Genomic DNA, 21,295 nt, shown 5'->3' with positions numbered 1-21,295 from the left:
GCAAGATTATACATATTAGACATTAAAAAAAAAAAAAAAAAAGGATGTTTTGACTAAGACCAATTAACAGATTACTTGGAAGAACTGAAGTTCAACCAAAGTAGGCTATTATCTGTTTTTAACATAATATATTTCTAAAGTGGAGGTTTCTATTTGAGTTTGCTTTTTTTTTTGGAAAAAATGACATTTCTGATCCTTAACCAATCTATTTTTATGTTCTTATAGCATGTTCCAATTTTTATATGAATCTTCTAAGTGCTGCCTTTTCCTTAGCTGCTATTATTTTTATGAACTGATATTCACTGTGCAGATAAGTCATTTTCATCTAGCTGTTTCATCTAATTGTTTTATTCCACAGGTTAACAATGCCATTTGGTATTATCTGTTGCACTTAAGCAAACAGTCTTTTCTCTCTTCTTGTGAGAAGAATGTAGGGAGTAAATTTTTACATTTGCATGTATAAACATGAAGTCTATTCTGAAGAAGGTGGAATCAATCTACAAATGTGAAGTCCTTCACAAGAACTATATAAGCTTGCTTAACAATAATCATTTACTTAACCTAAGTGGTTTTCATACAGCAAGATAGCAGTATAACTCAGGAGAAATTAACATTTCTGCTAAATAAGTTCATTTAAAATTTCAAGCCCACCCAGAAGTTTTCATATACCATAAACATAACTAGTTTGTATTCACACTGTGTGTGCAGAGATGCCCATCACTGTACATACCTGCATTGTACATATTGTTGAGCTGTCCTGCAGGCTTGGAGCCCTGTGGCACCGAACTTGTAGACATTCTAGGCACAGCATTGTTTCCATAGCCTCCATTTTGTTCCAGGAGCTGCAGAGAGTCATATCCATCAGGAGAAATTTTTTTCAAGTTTGTATATAAACACTGCATTGGCAAAGGACAGTTACAAAACTTAAGTGGCCCAGTCCTCACTGTTGAGCCCTGAATGGCTGTTTAAACTACTGAAAGAGAAAAAAGTTTCACTAGTTTTGTTTCAGTGCATTAGGCACCATGAGAAGCCAAGGCAATATTCTTTAGTTTGACTCTCAGCCCAAGTTTTTCTGGGTGCATGCATCACTTTACTGGCTGCTCAGGTATGTTATTACTGCTCAAAGTCAGTAGTAAAACTCGAGGTTGAATGGGAGGAGTATCAGGATCTTGGTAGGAAAACCTCCCAGCTGAACTGCTGAAATACTGATACCATAAACTCAATATATTAGCAATAAGGTGGCTGCCTTGCAAACCTATCCCTAATTTTTCTAACCAGAGCTAACCTTACCCATAAGGACTCAAACTTTCTTCTACAACACAGATGAAAAAGGAAAGGCTAAGAAAGATGGCCCAGCTTTAGAAGAGTGTGATATGGTACCTTTACTCCAGAGCAGTGATACTCAGACCTCAGTGGTCCAGGAGCCAAATTACAATCAACATTCCCCAAAAGAGCCACAGGAGTATGAATTCATTGTTTCATTTACTATTTTTATATACATCTCACAGCAAAATGACTGACCGAGTATTCTACAATTTGTTAACAACATAGAAAAGGCATCTTGATTGGTTAATAACTTAGACTGGTTAATAATTATATCATTCAGTGTTTTAATATCACATGTGGCAAAGAGCCACAGGAGATACAATAAGGAGCCATTTGCAACTCCCAAGCCTCAGTCTGAGTATCACTCCTCCAGAGCAAAGGACAGGCAACGAATAGGACAGCCATGAATTGGGTCACTTGAGCAGAATCCTACTCCCATTTCTAGAAAAGTCTTTACAAGTGTGCAGACACTTCCAGAGCTTCATTCTCCCCCACTTCCTCTAAAGCAAGAAACGCTCCTCATGAAAAAAAAGTGTGATCACCAAGTAGGAGACAAAAAAGCAGCAAGAGTTATCTAGCAAGACAAGCTTCTGTATCCCACATTACATGTTTCATTTAGGTCGCTGCACCTCAAGGAGGAACATAAACAGAAGTGTACCCTAGACAGCCACTAAACTTGTAAGCTTCAGTGTTGGCATGAAGGATAATTTGAACTCCAGGAAATAAGGCACTTAGATTGCAATGTTTGGGGACACATGCCTAATGTCCAAATTACGCTTGGATGAGCCATTCACCTAGGCAGAAATAGAGGACCACCACATGAATGCAAATATGGTCAAAGACACCAAGGGAGATGGCTTAAAAACCTTAAGATAACGTTGACAATAACAAGCACTTCCCAAAGAAGGAGGAGAATCACCAGAGGAAGCACAAACAGGTAAACTGGGCTGCACACACTCTCCTTGTCAGGAAGGGGGAAGCATAAAACACACTGTTACCAAAGACAGAAATCTGAACCCATATGCAGCTGCTACATTACACTATTTTGGATCCAACCCATAGCTTACCAAGTGTAAACTTGCAAACAGGAACGTAACTGTAGCTGGTAAAAAGATTTTTCTTGGGAAAGCTAACCCCAAAGCTTGGGAGACAGCAGAGGGCTTGCCAACCAAGAGTTAAGGACCAACAGTAGCCTCTACTACAGAATCCCATTCATACAGAACAAGCAGTGGCAGGTCTACACTACTGCTTAAGTCAATCTAACTTGCATCACTCAGGGGTGTGAAAAAGCCACCCCCCGAGCCAAGCAAGTTACAGCAAAACCGCACTGGTGCTATGTCGGCAGAAGATGCTCTCCCACCAACATAGCTTCCACCTCTTGCAGAGGTGGAATAATTATGCCGACAGGAGAATTCTCCCATTGGTATAGAGCATCTTCATCAGATGCACTGCAGCTGTACCAATGTAGCACTTCTAGTGTAGACCTGCTGTCATAAATATAAAGGGAAGAGTAACCACCTTTCTGTATACAGTGCTATAAAATTCCTCCTGACCAGAGGCAAAACCCTTTCACCTGTAAAGGGTTAAGAAGCTAAGGTAACCTAGTTGGCACCTGACCCAAAATGACTGATGAAAGGACAAAATACTTTCAAATCTGGGGGGGGAGGGGGGGGAAGAGATGACACGCGGAAACAAAGGGTCTGTCTGTGTGATGCTTTTCTGATCTGGAACAGATCAGGAATACAGCCTTACGACTCCTGTTAAGTTAGTACGTAATCTAGCTAGAAATGCATTAGATTTCCTTTCATTTAATGGCTGGTAAAATAAGCTGTGCTGGATGGAATGTATATTCCTGTTTTTGTGTCTTTTTGTAACTTAAGGTTTTGCCTAGAGGGATTCTCTATGTTTTGAATCCTATTACCCTGTAAAGTATTTACCATCCTGATTTTACAGAGGGGATTCTTTTACCTTTTCTTTAATTAAAATTCTTCTTTTAAGAATCTGATTGATTTTTCATTGTTCTTAAGATCCAAGTATTTGGGTCTGTGTTCACCTGAACAAATTGGTGAGGATTCTTATCAAGCCTTCCCCAGGAAAGGGGGTGTAAGGTTGGGGGGGGGGGGGGAAGACATCTCCAAGTGGGCTTTTTCCCTGTTCTTTGTTTAAAACGCTGGTGGTGGCAGCATCATACAGTTCAAGGACAAGGCAAAGTTTGTACCTTGGGGAAGTTTTTAACCTAAGCCGATAAGAATAAGCTTAGGGGGGGTCTTTCGGGCAGGTCCCCACATCTGTACCCTAGAGTTCAGAGTGGAGAAGGAACCTTGACACCTGCCCTTGGTTAAACCAGTGCAGTAAAACTAATGCAACTGTCTGTGTGAACTCTTACTTCGGTTCTGCAAGTTTAAAGTTTTGTTTCTTTTACAGACAGCAGCAAAAATGACAACAGTTCGAAAGGCTAGTCTGCTTGCAGAGCTGCACCAGTTCAATTGAAGGCAAGATTTTAAATCTATTTACTTAAATCTGTGCAAAAGGACACAAGTCAATTAGGAACAGGTTTAAGAAACTGAAATAAGCAACCCTTAAACCTAAGTAAAAGTCCACAAAGGCATTTGCATTAACAGTATCAGTTTAACTAAGCTGTTGTGAATCTGTGTAGACCTAAATTCCCTGCCACATATTTAAACCCCCTCCACACACACCCACACACACACCCACCCACCAAGTCTCAGGTCAATTTCAATCAAATCTGATATGTGAGAATGAAGATCTACCTCCAAAAGGAATGTTGTTGAGAGGAAGATGCTTCCAAGAGTCTGACAATAAGCAGGAAGAACCACCATTGGTTTCCTTTTAACATATTCGGATGAGAAAGAGCTTTGAGGCTGGGATTTTCAAACCATTACTTATGCATCCAAATCCCATCAAATTTCTATTGAAATTAGGCATATAAATCCCCTAAACTCATTTGAAAATCTCACTGCAACCATTTTGACAGCTGTTTCAAAGTTCCTATTGATTGACTGTGGGGAAAAGAAGGATTATACTCTTTATAGCATTCCTGTACCTCTATGATAGGAGATTTAGGATTCACATTCCTGGCAGCCGCAATCTCTTGCAGCTGATTCACAAGTTCAGTGACTGACAACCTCTCCTCTGGGTTCACCTTCAAAGTGGAACCTAAAAGAAGATAATTCAGACATTACAAGAGTCCTTTTTTGATTGCATAAATCTGTACTTTACTCAGTGGATTCAAATGCAGCGTGATCATCAATAGTAAAGCACGCAGAAAAACCAGGGAAACAGTAAACTTGTATCCAAGTATCATTTGCCTTTAACAGGTATCTATGTATTAAGAATAAGGATTTTAGTGATGAATCAAGATGACACTAAGAAAATACAACAAGAGCATCAAACTTGAAGAAAATGTTTAAAGGCAACTTAGAACCCACCCCATTTCATCAGAATTTTAACAACCAACTGTAGTAGTTCAACTGTGTCTTTTGAACTTTAGTAAAACAGTTTTTTAAACAAATTCAAGGAATCGGAACCAAAATGCAAAGTATTTCCAACCAATTTATCAAAATCCTAAGCAAGATTAAGCACTGAAAATTAGTGAAAAACCAGAAGGTTTCCACTCAAAAATCTAGTTCTTAACTGATCATAGAAAAGTTTGAAAATTCTTCATATTGATGTCAAATAGCTAAAAATAAACTAATCACTCTCATCCAGATTACGATGCCACCGTCAATGAAACTGGAAATTCTGACTGACTAATCTTATGATACCTAGCATATTTTTAATGATGAAAGATGTACGGTCCACAAAGCATCAGAACAAACAAATGAGATTTTAAACTTACGAATGAGATCATGGAACACAGTATATCGAGTGTCATTCTGAGGAATAGAGTATTTCCCATTGACTATGCGAAGCTTAGCCCCATCTTCAAATGGATGTTGCCTAAAGCACAATAAATATAGGATACAGCCCAAGGCCTACACAGAAATAAAAGCAAACATTACAGAAAAGTCAGTAATTCAGGCACCGAAAACCATTTAAGTTGAATTTTAGATATGACACCGATTAGATACTGGAACAACTCTGACCAAGCTCAAATTGAAAATAACTTTGCTATATTAAATGCAAACAGCTTAGTCATGGAACCCAACACTATTAACAGTGTTTCAGCTTCATTCCCCGCCCCCGCCCCCCCCTTTCTAAAATAACTAAACCTTTGAAGTTTCATTCTTTAGGATCAAAGATTAACAATAAGCCTAGTCTACACAAACTAACAGTTTCTAGCAACACGAAGACTGTGGTACAGTTTTGCCATTATGATTAAAGGTTTGATAGTTTCTTCAGTCTCAGATTTTTTTATTTTAAAATTCTCTCCATGTTGAAGGATTTATATTATAGTATAATATATAGTCATATAGGTATCAACACCTTTATTATATATGTAGCAACACGTAGCACAATGGTTTTTGAAATAGGAGGTCCAAAGAGAGAGACATTCTATTTTTATGGGCCAAATCCTACATTCATAGTTTCTGTGCAAGTCACTCCTACTTAAAGGATTTGGTCCTCTCTTTGTACTCCCAATTCAAATTCATTCTGTTACTAAGTACATAACTGGGTAGGTTGTCAAAGCGCAAATCACTTTATTCAAACAGCATCCCATGCAAAGGCCCATTTCTTTAAATTTTTTACAAACAATTCCAGAAGAGAGAATTGAAACCTCAATAAAACAACCATACACTGAGGCCAATGAGTTTGTGGGGGACTCCATTCCATAACTGAAAATAGATACCACACAATTTGCCCTGGGAAATAGCACGTGCCTAAAGTCAGGATTGAGTTCTACTGTTGCATGAATCCAAGAATAATGGGATGAGTCAAGGAGAACATTTTACTTAATGGTTTTCAGGTAAATTTGGATACTTAGATTTCTATTCATTTTTTTTTTTTTGTATTTAATGTTAGTGGTGATCCTATATTGAACCAGTGGTCCATCTAATGAAGTAAGAGGTCTTATAAAAAAGTGTGCCCTATAACAAATGCTTCAGGGAACAGCAAGATTTTCAGAATGCTTCTGGAAAATTGTGCAAAATCCCCCTAGAAATTTTTTCTTAACCCTGCTAGCAATCATCTCATAGACTTAGCCATGGTGGCTACTTGCACCAATAGAAGACAGACAAGCATCTGAAGAAAGTGGTTAAAATAGTGACTCATCTCCTTCCGTCTCAATCCTATCTTATGCCAACAAGTCACAAGTTATCACTTTATATTCTATATCATTTTAGTTCTGTTTAAACTCTAGTGTTACCTTTTTCTGGAAAGGGTGAAAAGTATCACGCAACTGGCCATTATTTTATATGAGTACCTTAATCATATCCCATTTTGTTCTACCAGATTAAGTTCCAGTGTTATTTTATTCTCTATATGGAAGCTTCACATTCTCCTAATTATTTTTGCTGCCATTCTTTGGACAGTTTCAGCTATCTCCTTTTCAAGGGGTGATCAAATTGCAACATTCAAAGCCAATGTGTATCACTGATTTGTAGAACACCTAGGTAATGGTGTTCTTTATTCTCTTTAAAATGCAGCCTAATATCTTGTTAGTTATTCTGATGGGTGCTGTGCATTGAGCAGGCTGCCTTCCTTCACCTGTCCATAATGACACCTCAATATACTTTCTAAGGTGTCAATCATTCAGAACTCATAAGTGTATGTGGATAATTTAAGTTTTTCCTTCCAAAGTGCTTTAACTTACAGATATTTACATGGATAGCTATCTACTTAGCACACCTACTTGTGTTACACTAGTTAAGTTCTGGGTACCTTCATGATTTTCACTAGTCTCTGAATTGTGTGCATAGTAAATTTTGCCCAATATATTAACCAAACAGTTTCACTAAAGGTTTCCTAAAATCTTAAGATATAAATCATCTTTCCACAGTGAAAAAATAGCTTTTCATTCCTACACATGCTTGCTCTCTTAACCAGTTTTTAAAACCCAAGACGCAACACACCACTCTGTGGTTTCCAAGTTCCCTTTATAACCTCTTCTTTTATAAAAGTCCCTTGTCCATCTACATTATATCCAATCAGTTTTAACTGAGAATTCTTACAAGTTAAAAAAGGTACAATTCACCATCACAAAACATGCTTAATATGATGTTACATTACTCAGTTCTTTGTAGTTCTCAGTTATTTTGTCTGGTACTGAAGAAATGCCCAGTGTAATTCACAGAATCACCCGTAGTTGTCTATGAACACATGGATACAATGTTATACCATAACTTGGGCCAAGTGACTTCACTTCTCTATGCCTCTGGTTACCCTCTTATGTTCTGTCTGTCTTGACTATTCAGACTGTATGCTCGCTGGAGCAGAGACTCTCACTGTGTTTGTATCCAGCCCAATGGGTTATCTGTTGGACATGGAGTCCCTACTGTAATACAGATTAATACTAGACGTCTGGAGGGTGACTATGAAGTTGCACTTTTGTGTTTGCAGCTCAGTAAGCTTGTTTTTGTTTCCAAATTCTTGGATGAATACTATCCAGCCTTGGCTAACTACAGTTTAATTTTCTAAACTGTTTATTTTTGTACACAAACACCTTTGAAGAGTCAGGAAATGTTCTCATACTAACAACTAAAGGTAAGAAGGAGTTAACCTTTAACAGAGCAAATGCACTCAGTAACAGATGTGCAGAGAAAGAAATCTGATTAGCTCAACTTTAAAGAGCTGTGATACAGGAAAAAGTCAAAAAGTTCTGCTTTTGGAAGTTCTAGTGCTACTAACATCTTGTGCTAAAAACACACCAGACACCAGCCAAATGTGTTTCAATAAAGATTCAGAGGAGTTACCCTAAAAAAAAAGTGATATAAAGCCACATTACCTGAAAGAACTAAGTGAAACTGCATCAGCCAAAATTAATAAATTGGATAAAATAAGGAACAAAGAAAACAGCCTTGACAAAAATAATCTCGAACTCTTACACAGAGCTTGTCATCAGTAGATTTCAGAGCACTTTACAAAAGAGTTCAGTATCATTATCTCCATTTTGCAGATGGGGAAACTGAAGCACAGAAAGGGGAAGTGACTTTCCAAGGTCACCCAGCAGGCCAGTGGCAGAGCTGGAAACACAATCTCCTGAGTCCTGGTCCACTGTTCTATATGCTAGTGGTTACAGACAACTTAGATAGAATGCAGAACTGGAAAATGTAAGCCACAAAAAACCTTGCAATCACAACATTAGTGGGCATCTTGAAAATCAAATAAGAACCAAGAATGTGAACTCTCATGGTGGTAGAAGAACGCTCCCTCAAGCCCACTGAATTTGTGGAAACCTTCATTAATGCTGACACTAAACACCAAAGGTTCCACCTACAAAAAAGCCACATGACATTTTTCAAAGAGAAAGCACTAGAGATAACGGAAGAACTCTGATAAACAATAGCATTTGGGTGTTTTTGGAGGCCAAGTCCCAGGAGGACCTGCTATTTGGAGGGGACAAAAATATTTTTCCTTTAGCTCAGCCTGAAGATAGAAGAAAAAAAAAAAAAAAAAACGAACTGCAGTTCAAGAGATGCCCATTAAAAAATTGGTAGAAGACACCATTATTTCTACTAAAATGTGGTATTACTTATGATAAAAACCTTTATTTTAGGTACAAAAATCTTTAAAAACAGTATCTTCCATCTTCTTCCATTAACAAGTCATCTAAGTCATGGTGACTTGTAAAGTGCAGAGAAAGTGACCTGACCATGAGCAGAAGTCAGCTCAGGTGGAATCTGATCAATTACAGCATACAGAATTCCCAATGTTATGCTTCGCCCATGTGGGATGCTGAAGATTCTGCACAAAAGCGCCACCCATTTGGTAAGCAGCACATCAGGCCGGACACATACAGCATTGAGATTCCAAGAGCCACACTGGCTCCCACAAGTTTCTAGGTGGATTTCAACATGCTTGTTTTAAAACAGGCAGCCCTACATGGCTTGGGATCTGGTTACAGAGAGTTCAATATCCTCCACTGCTTTTTTCTAAATGCTTGTCACCATACTGTCTAGATGAATTTGTAGTGCTGCTGCTCAGGCCATAAAAAATGTCTAAACTTCAGTGTGGATCAAAATGTAACTCCTGTTAACCACAAAGCTTCACAAAATGCTTTTGCAGATCAGGAATACATTAGATATTACTTCTGTTACTCCTTTGAGCAGTTACCAGGTTCTCAAATGTGGTCAGCGTTCTCCTGGTTTGATTTATTTTATTGCTTTTTCTCTGGCTCCTTTTCCAAAGTCTAGGCACCTTCTAAAATTTAAAGCACCCAATTAAAAAAAATCTTCAGAACAGTTCTTATACTTCCCAAGTAAAAGCCTTCCTCAAACCGAACACCTTCCTTCACCATTTCATACTGCAAAGGCCCGTCTCCAGTCACATCCTTCTTTAGTGTCCAGAACCTTTATCTATTGACCCCAATTTCCCTAAATTCCTGTGAGAGGGAAAATGGACTTTGGAGCATGCTTGGATGGTTAACGAATCTGGCTGAAAGAAGGAAGTGAACTGCAGAGCCAAGAGAACCCCATTGCTGCCAGTGTCCTGCCAGCAGCTCCTGCCGCTGTTCTGAGAGTCCTTTAGCTCAATTCTTTTTGTCTGGTCTCAGCTGTGTCTGTATGGAATGGGAGAAAGCTCCCAGGGGGAAAGTAAAGTACAACCATTCACCAAAATCACAAACTAAAACCACTTATGCCCCTTGCAGTTGTGATGTACTGCATATGCAACTCTGATTTCCCTGACCCCAGACCATTGGACAGGAGACAAGGCAGCTTGGCAGAATGGCAGGCTCTATACAAGCCCCACTAGTTGGAACACAGCCCTTCTAAAAGAACAGAGAGGTATGTGACAACAGCTGACATACTGTTAAATAGGAGGAGTCAGCCATGACAGTAAATACCTGGGTTCCCTAACCCAAAGGTTACTACTGAAAGGCGAACTGTCAGGCTGGAGGGAGGTTACCAGTGGAGTTCCTCAGGGATCAGTTTTGGGACCAATCTTTTTATTACTGACCTTGGCACAAAAAGTGGGAGTGTGCTAATGAAGTTTGCAGATGATACAAAGCTGGGAGGTACTGCCAATTCAGAGAAGGATCGGGATATTATACAGGAGGATCTGGATGACCTTGTAAACTGGAGTAATAGTAATAGGATGAAATTGAATAGTGAGAAGTGTAAGGTTATGCATTTAGGGATTAACAACAAGAATTTTAGTTATAAGTTGGGGACGCGTCAATTAGAAGTAACGGAAGAGGAGAAGGACCTTGGAGTATTGGTTGATCATAGGATGACTATGAGCTGCCAATGTGATATGGCTGTGAAAAAGCTAATGCGGTTTTGGGATGCATCAGAAGAGGCATTTCCAGTAGGGATAAGGAGGTTTTAATACCATTATACAAGGCACTAGTGAGACCTCACCTGGAATACTGTGTGCAGTTCTGGTCTCCCATGTTTAAAAATAATGAACTCAAACTGGAGCAGGTACAGAGAAGGGCTACTAGGATGATCCGAGGAATGGAAAACTTGTCTCATGAAAGGAGACTCAAGGAGCTTGCTTGTTTAGCCTAACTAAAAGAAGGTTGAGGGGAGATATGATTGCTCTCTATAAATATATCAGAGGGATAAACACAGGAGAGGGAGAGGAATTATTTAAGCTCAGCACCAATGTGGACACAAGAACAAATGGGTATAAACTGGCCACCAGGAAGTTTAGACTTGAAATTAGACACAGGTTTCTAACCATCAGAGGAGTGAAGTTTTGGAATAGCCTACCAAGGGAAGCAAAAGTTCTATCTGGCTTTAAGATTCTACTCAATAAGTTTATGGAGGAGATGGTATGATGGGATAATGGGATTTTGGTAAGTAATTGATCTTTAACTATTCAGGGTAAATAGGCCTAATCCCCTGAGATGGCATATTAGATGGATAGGATCAGAGTTACCCAGGAAAGAATTTTCTGTAGTATCTGGCTGGTGAATCTTGCCCATATGCTCAGGGTTTAGCTGATCGCCATATTTGGGGTCGGGAAGGAATTTTCCTCCAGGGTAGATTGGAAGAGGCCCTGGAGGTTTTTCGACTTCCTCTGTAGCATGGGGCACGGGTCATTTGAGGGAGGATTCTCTGTTCCTTGAAGTCTTTAAACCACGATTTGAGTACTTCAATAGCTCAGACATGGGTGAGGTTTTTCGTAGGAGTGGGTGGGTGAGATTCTGTGGCCTGCGCTGTGCAGGTCAGACTAGATGATCCGAATGGTCCCTTCTGACCTTAGTATCTATGAATCAAAGATTTCAATTGTCCACGTCCTTTGAATAAATGGAGCGCTACCTTTCCTGTTTTAGGTAAGTGGATGCAATTGTGGTCTAACTTGTATGGATTTAATTTGATAGATGGGTAAGGTGTTTAAGAACTATATTACCCTGGGTTTTCTCTCACACCCTTCACTCCAAAAATTCAATATGAAGATTGACAACTACAGAGGGAGAACACAAAAAGCTCAAATTAGTTTTTAAAACGTATTGTTTAAAAGGTTTAGACAGTAGTTGAGATTCCAATAGCTCTGAACAGGCTTCACAAATGTTAATGTTCAAGTGCCTATTCTGCTTTGATATTAAAATACATTTTTAAAAAGTCATACAGACTTGTTTTCCCAACACTGGTACAATTTTTAGAAGTTAAGTATGTGCATTCATAAAAATATCCAATACTCTGAAAAATACTAATGTGTAACATCACCAAAAAGAATGCAAAAGGACTCATCACTGACACTTAACTGAAGATGCACTGAGAGTTTAAATCCTTTCAGTGAAGGATTCATTTGCCACTGCCTTTTGCCATCCCACTTAGTTGCAACAGAAACATACGTGATTTCTACACAAACAAGAGTTTAGAAGTACTAATGTTTAGGTTGTTCTTGCATTTCATATTCTTCACTACCCTGAGACTAGGATTTGCGAATGAGCAAAGTCAGAGTTGTGTGTCTTGGCAACCTCTGTCTAATCACACAGGGATCATGGACTCCAAAAGCCCTGTCCTGGCCTCCAGAGAAAAAGCAAAGTTGTTGCAACATTCATTCAAGGCATTGAAGGAGCTGGGACAAAAAGTTCCCGAGGTCCTCAGGTCAGCCCAAATTAAGATTTAAAATTCATACCAAATTAAGCTTATTTTGCCTGAAATGTATCAGATACAGATGGCTGAAGTTTTGTTTTAATATCAAACAATGCAATCAATTCAGACTGCATCTTATATTCCAATAGCAGTGAATGTGCAATTAGTTTAAACATCACAAATATGATGAAATACAGGAACTATTTAACTATGATATCTAACAGGCATCATTACATACAAAGAGAAACAAAAGTTCCTACCCATATATCCTGTTTTTCACCAATTGGAAAGTTTGAATACAAGTCTATCATTTCTGGAGTCCTATACATTGGTGTTGTGTTTCTTGTAATCTGCAGAAACAAAAGTAAAAGTTCATGAAGCAGAGACCTGAACAACGCTTTATGTACAGCCTCAGGGAACAGCGTTCCAAAAATGTTCTGCTAAAAAGTAAAAAAGGGCATTCTGACTTCAAAAGCTAGTTTGGGGCACATTACTCAAGGTGCAAGTCCTTGGTCAATATCAAATTACAGTTATGAGGGAAATATCTCTATGTGAAGCCTATAGGAATGACATTTTAACTGTAATTAAAAAAGTACCTGCTGTAGTAGTCCCTTCAAGCCACACACAGCAAGCAAAACCAGACTACATGCTCTCAACAGGGGAGAGTGACACTGAGAAACAAGGAACAGTTATATCATGCCCTTAGGATGCATCTGGAGGAAGGACCCTACTTTGTGCCTTTTTTCCTCCATCCCATGTGAGAAGTTCGCCAACTGCATGGCACCATCTTCTCTTCCCTTCCCAGAGAGCCAGCAGACAATTCTCCAGGAGTTCAGGTTCCAAAAAGGAGAAGGGGACCAGAAGCAAGCAGGCTAGTATTCAGGACCTCCCAAAAAAAGAAGTTGATGCTGTGAGAGTCTGCACGATCATTGACAAGTTCATGGATTTAGTTTGAGTCTCATTATTGACCTTCTCCACAGATTTAGAAGGGTTTGAGAAATCACTTAAAGTAAATCCATCTTTACGCGCTACATTAAGATTTGTCAGCATTACTAGTACTTAGCCAGATCTATGGACAAGTTGCATTTTGAAAGAAAGGGGGAACATGCCAACATTGTTTCAGCTGTCCTAAGAGTACATCAATACTGTTTAGTCCAAGATCTGTCAAACAGACCTACTGCTTCATCACATGCCACCCAATTCAGTTTTAGAAGCCATGTCTGATTAGATTTGATCAGAATCACTGGGGTACAACTGACTTTTTACTTTTCTGCAGAGGGTGAAAATTCACGTACTAACAGAAAATAGCAGTCAATTCCTTACTCCTCTCCCTTTTTATTGAAAAGGTCATGAAAAGCTATACTACCAACCATGTCAAGTTTCAATTTGGGTCTACATTTTATTTCTCCTCATCAGAGAGTAGCAGGCACTCCATGGGCATTGATCAGGATGGGTGCTCAGGAACGTAGTTTAAAAACACAAGCTGTTTTGTTGTTATGGCAGACAGCATTTGAACAATGTAGCAGCAGCTGACTCGAAAAATAAGGCCTTGTAATCCATTTCACAACTGAAAGGGCTTCAATTGTTTTAGAACAGTCATAAATGAAGTAAACTTCAGGGTTAAGGCAAACAGAGCAGCACTAATAGAAAGAATTTAATATCTTATAATTAACTGCAATGTCAAGCTTCTCACCTCCTCTTCAACTATTGCTCTCTTTTGTGCAGACCAGCTGTAATCAGGATAATGTGCTATAGTTGTAGCACTGCCAAAGTCACACAGCTTAATTGTCCCTTGGTTACTAATCAGCATGTTCTCCACCTGCAGATGGAGGTAAGTTAACAAATTGAAAGAAAGAGTTACACACAGTCATGAAGGCTGTAGCTCATGCACACTTTTAAATCATGCCCAGGAAGTGTACACATATTCATTAAATAAAATGAATCAATACTTAGTATTTTACTGAACATGGTATCCCATGTTAGAAGGGACACTTAAGATTCTATAAGAGTAAGTGACAGGCTTAAGGTCCAAGCTGTAGGCAAAACAGGTAGTAAGCCCAGGAAGTCCAGCTCTCCCCCTTACTCTAGCCACTAGACAGCTTGCCCTGAATGACATGAACTATTTTGTGGAATAGTACATCTTTATTTCTAACAAATTCAATTCAAAGGACCTTGTAGTTTATTTAATCCATGTCCCTCTATGTGTTAGTTTTGCATGACATTTTCCAATGCTTTAAGTTTGAAAAGACATGCAAGGAGTCTCTCACAAATTGCCCTGCAATGAGTAGTTTAAAACCTTATCAGGAGCACCAGTTAATAGCTGGGGGGGTGGAGGGGAGATGATTCTGTGCTGATTGTGAGGCCTGCAAGTGAAAATATAAATTAAATGTTTATTCAAAAAATTAAACTGTTTTCAATAGGTCTCCCACTGTGTCTCATCTTCTCTGTTAGCCTTTGATTGTGATAGCCTCAGAGCATGGAATATCTTGCACATTGGTATCTTGAGGCTGCATTCCCTTGACCCACCCTGATAACAGACTCTTCCATTTAGTGATTTCTATTCTGTTAGTCCACTCTTTAGTGTGCTCCTTTATGCGCCAGGTCTGGCATAGTGGGCAGAGCAACAACTAAATACAATCAGCACATACGAATATCATAGGCACAGAGTAGAATGTGCATGCTTACTTGGGCCCAGCTTTTAGAAACAGTGGTCACTACCTTTCTAGCAATGTCAGTAGAGTGTTCATATTTTAAGGGAGTCTCTACCTGTCTCTTCCAAAAGCAGCCTACAGGGAACTTTAAAAATCCAAATTTAATTCTGAAGAAAATGCCTCCCCTATGCTACAAAATGACTTGTTTTGTTTCATGTGGCAAGTACTCAAGGGGACAAACTAATTCAGACAGTTACAAGTATGAGAGCCACGGGACTATTTTCAAAATGCCCCATAATTAATGTGGAATTTAAACATTTTAAGAAGTGGCACCAGTTTGTACAATGCTGCATGCAAGTAAATCACATTAACATTTGCTTTCCCCTAAATCCTTTTGACTATGGCTAATGATGGAGAGCATGCCACACCAACAAACAAAGGAATGAAGTAACGGGAAGTCTGCAGTGGAGATCACTGCATAAGTCATTTGAAGGTGCATTATATGAGAGAATTTCAGAGATCCTAATATCTTTAAGTAAGAGAATTTCAAAAGTTACAAAAGCTTTGATACTGAGCACAATCACCCATTTTCCCACACAACCAATACCAGATCATTCACTTTAAGGCCAAACAAAAGGTAAGATATTTATATTTGTAAACAGTTATTAAAGCAAAAACATTTTAGCTTAAAAGATGCACAGAGACCATTTGACGTAAGTTTTCTCCTCCATCTACCTAAACTCAGTTTTCTGGGAACAGCAGTGCAAATATGCCTCCCTAGATCATTTTAGCGAGGCCACTGTCTTTTGCAGCACAGAGATCAAGATCTTGCCCTGTATTTTCTTGTAAAAGCCCTCTCTCTGTGCAGCTACTGTAGTATGAAACCAGCTTTCTGCTTCCGCCTGCCTCCCACCACTTTGAGTTTCTGCCAGGGACAGGTTTTCTTAATAGGCACTGGAATAGTAACTGAAGAAATCAATAATGTAATATTTATTTAACTCTGTAAAATTGTCTATCAGGAACCCCACCATTCAAGGTACTGCTCTTGAACTAGAGTCTCAGGAAAAATTTCAAATTTTACAAAATGCTAACCCTTTGCAACTGCATAGTGCCTACCAGCAGGATGGCACTGGCCACAGTTTTACTTCAGAACTCAAGACCTTCCATACCATTTGTAAAGGACTGACAAAGGATGAAAGGTCTTAAAATAACCAATCAGGAAATAAGTGGCCTCTTGATTAATTTTAGTTCAAAAGTCAATGTGCTCCAAAAGAAAGTACTACAACAAAAGGTAGATTTTAGTGCCTTTTGAAATGCCAGCCATCCTAATACGACACTCCCTGCAGCTGGTCACTAGGTTCAAGAGAGAAGCAGCATTTCAGTAGCACACTGACATTATGCTCCTCTTCCTTTCACAGCTTTGTGTTTCTGCTATTAAAAAATTCTTACCACCAAAATGTGTGTGGCTTCCAGTCATGAGCATACTTACCAGCAAATAGGAACTATTGTTCAAACTAAAGTAAGAACGGGAAACAGACTACATGGTTTCAGTTTGAGCTCCGAAATTTAACTAACAGGATATTCAACAAGTATTTCCAACACCAAAAATATAGGTAAAGGATGTGGTCTAAACACTAAGCCATGTAGTGGTGTCCTTCATTCCCAGTCAGCAATCCCAACGAGATGGAAATATACTCGTACCATCATTTGAAATGCTGCATATTGAAGTGCCTCAATTTCATTAGTTCTACAGCATCAACTCTGTATTCCAACCTGGAAGTTTGCTTTTACACTTTGTTCAAATGTTGCAGTCACTTAAATTCTATACTGTACCTTTAAATCTCTATGAATAATAGGTGGTTTCTGTTTATGCATATGTTGCACTGCTCTGCAGGTCTGATAAAATATCTTCAAAACTGTATCACACGAGAGTGGCCCTTTGGATTCAACTTTCTTTAAGAATTCCACCAGTTGCCCTACAGGAGATAGAACCAATTCATGTTGGTATACAAATGCTTTAAGTTTTCAACAGATTGAAATACTCTTACTTCAAATGATCCATAGTTTTAAAGCATTCAGAGCTTCCATCCCATTAGGATGTAAATACTGCCCCTTCATTTCATCAGACTATGCCAGCAATTCCCACTGGACATTTTATTGCCCAATATTAGCTATCAAGGAACAACGTAGGGTTTACAACAAGGAATCAACGACTAAACTAGCTATGAATCATTTTAAAGGGGCCTTTCACTGTACCAGCTGACACTCTTAATCACAGACGCAGTATGCTCTTTTCCATCCTCTCTACTCCTGCCAGGTCATGAGTCAGAAACCACCCTTCTAGCTGAGAAAAATTGGACAACACTCTTAGCCAGGAAGTGCTGCTCCTACACAATCAACTAATGGAAGTCTGAATGCTTCAAGTAATTAGTCTAAACCATGGTAGTTAAAGGTGTGGTGGGATTTACAGATAATTAGAGATTGCAAACATTGGCTTGTTTAACCTTGGAGAAGGGAGAAGAGTTAGAGGGACTTTATTAGAAGTGCTGTAGATTATGAAGGGGACAGTAAAAACTGATCACCTTGCTCCTTTTCAGAATGGCCCATAAATATGAAAAATAGGTCAGTTAACAGCAGGTAAATTGCTATCTTGCTAGATAAGGTTTAGCTGTTCTACATGTAGTAAAACTGTGCACTTTTCCAGTTCAAGATCTATGTATTCATTTGGAAGAATTTACTCTGTTCCTAAAACAAGCAAGCCACACCACTCAGGAACAAAAAACAGGTTTTTACCTTTACAAAGCTCAGTGAGCAGAAGAAACTCGCCCTGCCCAGTATCAGATTCTTCTTTTCCTATTGATGCAGCAGAGCAGAACTGGACAATATTGGGATGACCTGAAAGCTTTTTCTGGGGATTTGTTCAAGGAAAAACTTTAAGCATGTCAGAGATATTCTTCATACTATCAAGCACAACCAGCTCACATACACGTCTAATTGAATGTGTTTAATATACACAACAGAAAAACCTAACTAGTGTCTCATTTGAGTAAAAAAAGTCAATACCTGTTAATATGGCTCAGGAAGATGCAGATTCTGATCTAGATACAGCTTGGTCTCTCTTGACAATGATTGCAATGCAACAATATCCTGTACTGTATTACCTTCTGCTCCACGATTTCTTTCTTCCTCGCCTCTCTCACTCCTGGTGTTTCATTGAATCCTGAAGTCAACTATACTGTAGTCATCCAAGCCTGCCTTGTCTAAGGAGAGAGGATCCAACCAAATGACAGCCCTGACCAGATCATAACTAACCAGGGTCAAAGCAGCAGGTGTCTTGGTCGAATAGCCAGCCAAAGCATCCACTCGTAACTAACCAGAGATCCAGTGTTCCAAAAATATCAACCAAAGCCATATTTCACCCATCTTTTCTATCCAGTCTCTCCCTCCACCTTTAGTCTGCCTGTTTGTTAAGACCAGGATAAGCAGGTGCCCTTCACATCAGGACAGAGTAAAATTAACCTTTGCCTTTTCATCAAAGAAAGACCATTCTGAAAATAAGAGACTAACAGTTTGACACCAAAAGGAGAGAGACTTTGATAAGGTCTAACTGAGTCTGTTTTGCATAACAACTCAATCACAGTTTCAAAATAAATACTTGTTTTAATTTCTTGTTCTTTCTTGTGTTTAACCAATACACTTTCAAATTAAATGAATGCTTTGAGGTGTTTCCCAAATAATCAAGTAAAACCAAGGGCTTTATTTAAAAATAACCAACCCCAAACCTATTATCACGGTTTAATGTTGGACAGGGAGTGAGTTTATAAAACCTGTAACTCTTCAGGCCTTTGAGACCAATATCCATACAACAATAGGGAAAGAGAAGAAGAGTTGTTCAACTCAACAAGGGGAGTAGAAAGTTTAAACAAGTCTTTATCCAACTGGGAAATGACACATTTTCTGAATTTCCCCTCCAAAATTATGACAGACCAAACCACTATCTCCCATTCCATGCATCACATTACAGCTGTTTACTTTAGTACTGTGGAAACAGCCTTTGACTTCACAAATTAGGGCCTGGCAATTAGTGACCTCTAGCCTATGATTGATCACTGAAGGAAGGAGTAAATAGCAGGTGCAATAAATTTATTTAAAAAGAAGTTTGATACCCATAACTCTTTATGATGTATAGTTACTTTGGCATCAGTTTTCCAAAGTTCAATTTTATGGATGACACTAAAATGTTAGCTAAACATTTGAATAGATGACAAAAAAAAGGAACCAAATAACTCAGGGAACTGATGTGATTGAAAGCCTTTTACCCTGTAACTCATTGGTCTGTACCAAGCTCAGGGTTTCAGAGACTTTCTTCACTGGAGAAATACTTTAGAAATACTTTCAGTGTCAATATGGATTGTGAAGAACAGAAGCTGTGTGTGTCTTCAGGATGTTCATTTCTTTATTCTAAATACTGACTTTTGACCCAAAGAGGATACCATGAAACAAACTTCTTGAATGATGGCTCTGTTCTTCTCCTCTTCATTAGACAATAACCTCTGTATCGAAAAAAAGAATATTGAAAAGGGGTATAAAATTTTGAAGAATTATAAACTTATAAAAACACATACATGGGAAAAATTAGAGCTAACAAAACTGTCAATTCTCAAGATCAGGGAGAAGAGTCAAAGCTGGCTTGATCCCACTTGGACATGTCATCACCACAACAAGAACCAAGTTTCTAGTCACCTGTCCTTCTGTTCATCTACATCGGTGGTTTTCAACATTTCCGCAGTCTGACACTCAAGCCCCACCGCCCAGGGATGAGGCATGAAACATAGCTTCAAGGGTCCCCCAGACAATTACCCTGCTTGCCACCTTTAACTCCAACGCTGCATTTGCGACCTCCCTAAATCCATTCCGTTGCCCCTCTGGGGCTCACGACCCCCAGGTTGAGAAACACTGATCTAGGTGAGTTGATGTACCCTGGAAAACCTCTGCGTATCCCTGGTTGAGAGCCACTTATCTATATTTTCTCTCTCTCTCTGGGAGCGCAGCCTCTAGAATCATGCTTGCACTACTGCACATAGCAATTCCCCACACTCAAACCCCATGCATTATGGAGCCCACTGGAAGTTAGCTCTGCAGCAGTCTTCTGGACTTCTGGGATGTTTTGCTACAGCAAACAAACTTGTGCAGCAGATTCAAGGGAATTTTTAATGGAATTAAATATGACCATCACTACCAATCTTCCTTGTTTTATTTATGTGAATATTAAACAACCTGTCCCCCACACTTCCAGTTTGCTATTGATTTATGCATCAAGAAATGCAACTCTATTCTGGTAGCAGAGGGAGGAGAGAGACTGGAGATTTGGGTAGCTGTAACTTTTGGCACCTATGGAGGGGTTGGGGTTTTCTGACAACAGTGCCTTTCTCTTGTCTTAGGTGAAACAGAGAGATCAATAGGGAGAGAGAACTAGGGTGTTCTTGCCACTCACTTGACTGTCCAGTTCCCCCTTCTGAAATGCATTTTCCTGAGGGTTACCCCTAGAAAAAGTTCAGTCCTGCTGTGAGGTTGGAGTCATGCAGTCTCATGGTGAAAGAGGTCTCATGCTGTTGTCTGCTAAGGGCTGGTCTATCTCTACCACTTAAGTCAATTTAATTTAAGTCACTCAGGGGTATGAAAAAGACAGACCTCCCTCCCCCCGAGAGAGGCAAGTTACCACAATCTAAGCACTGTCCAGACCAACACTGTCGGCGGAAGACACTCTCCTGCTGATATAGCTTCTGCCTCTTGCGGAAGTGGAGTAATTATGCTGATGGAAAGAGTGCTCTCCCGATGGCATAGAGCATCTTCACCAGACGTGCTACAGTGGTGCAACTGCGCTGATGCAGCGTTTCTAGTGTAGACCTGCCCTTGGATGAAGATCTGTTTGTTCCTGCTCCTGTTCCTTGCCAAAGAATGGCCACTTGGTAGGTGATGGCCCATCAACTTTGATGACACCTGGCTAGACGTGTCAGCTTGTTTGCCTTTGAGAAATTGGTTTACCCACTCCCCAGACATGTCTGGTAAACACACTTCAGTCATGATTTAATCTTATATTCATATACGGTACTAGTATTCTGTAGACTCTATCGGACCACCAATACATGTATG

General features: G+C 39.3%; 1 protein-coding gene across 2 annotated transcripts in view; it reads right to left on the bottom strand.

The window, feature by feature from the left end:
- The window catches only part of GAK (cyclin G associated kinase), a 116,026-nt gene that overhangs the window by 73,223 nt on the left and 21,508 nt on the right, over positions 1–21,295 (bottom strand). For both annotated transcript variants that reach the window (XM_038402083.1, XM_043514261.1), the window contains 8 exons: positions 19,636–19,695; positions 17,936–18,050; positions 16,976–17,118; positions 14,185–14,310; positions 12,752–12,841; positions 5,186–5,321; positions 4,391–4,503; positions 731–842 (listed from right to left, as the gene is read on the bottom strand). In XM_038402083.1, coding sequence (XP_038258011.1) covers positions 731–842; positions 4,391–4,503; positions 5,186–5,321; positions 12,752–12,841; positions 14,185–14,310; positions 16,976–17,118; positions 17,936–18,050; positions 19,636–19,695 — 895 coding nt within the window. The remainder of the gene's footprint in view (positions 1–730; positions 843–4,390; positions 4,504–5,185; positions 5,322–12,751; positions 12,842–14,184; positions 14,311–16,975; positions 17,119–17,935; positions 18,051–19,635; positions 19,696–21,295) is intronic.

This window comes from Dermochelys coriacea, chromosome 5 (genome assembly GCF_009764565.3).
Source record: "Dermochelys coriacea isolate rDerCor1 chromosome 5, rDerCor1.pri.v4, whole genome shotgun sequence".
NCBI classification, from domain to species: Eukaryota; Metazoa; Chordata; order Testudines; family Dermochelyidae; genus Dermochelys; species Dermochelys coriacea.
The sequence above is the reverse complement of the archived record's forward strand: the minus strand, read 5'-3'. Positions and strand labels throughout refer to the sequence as shown.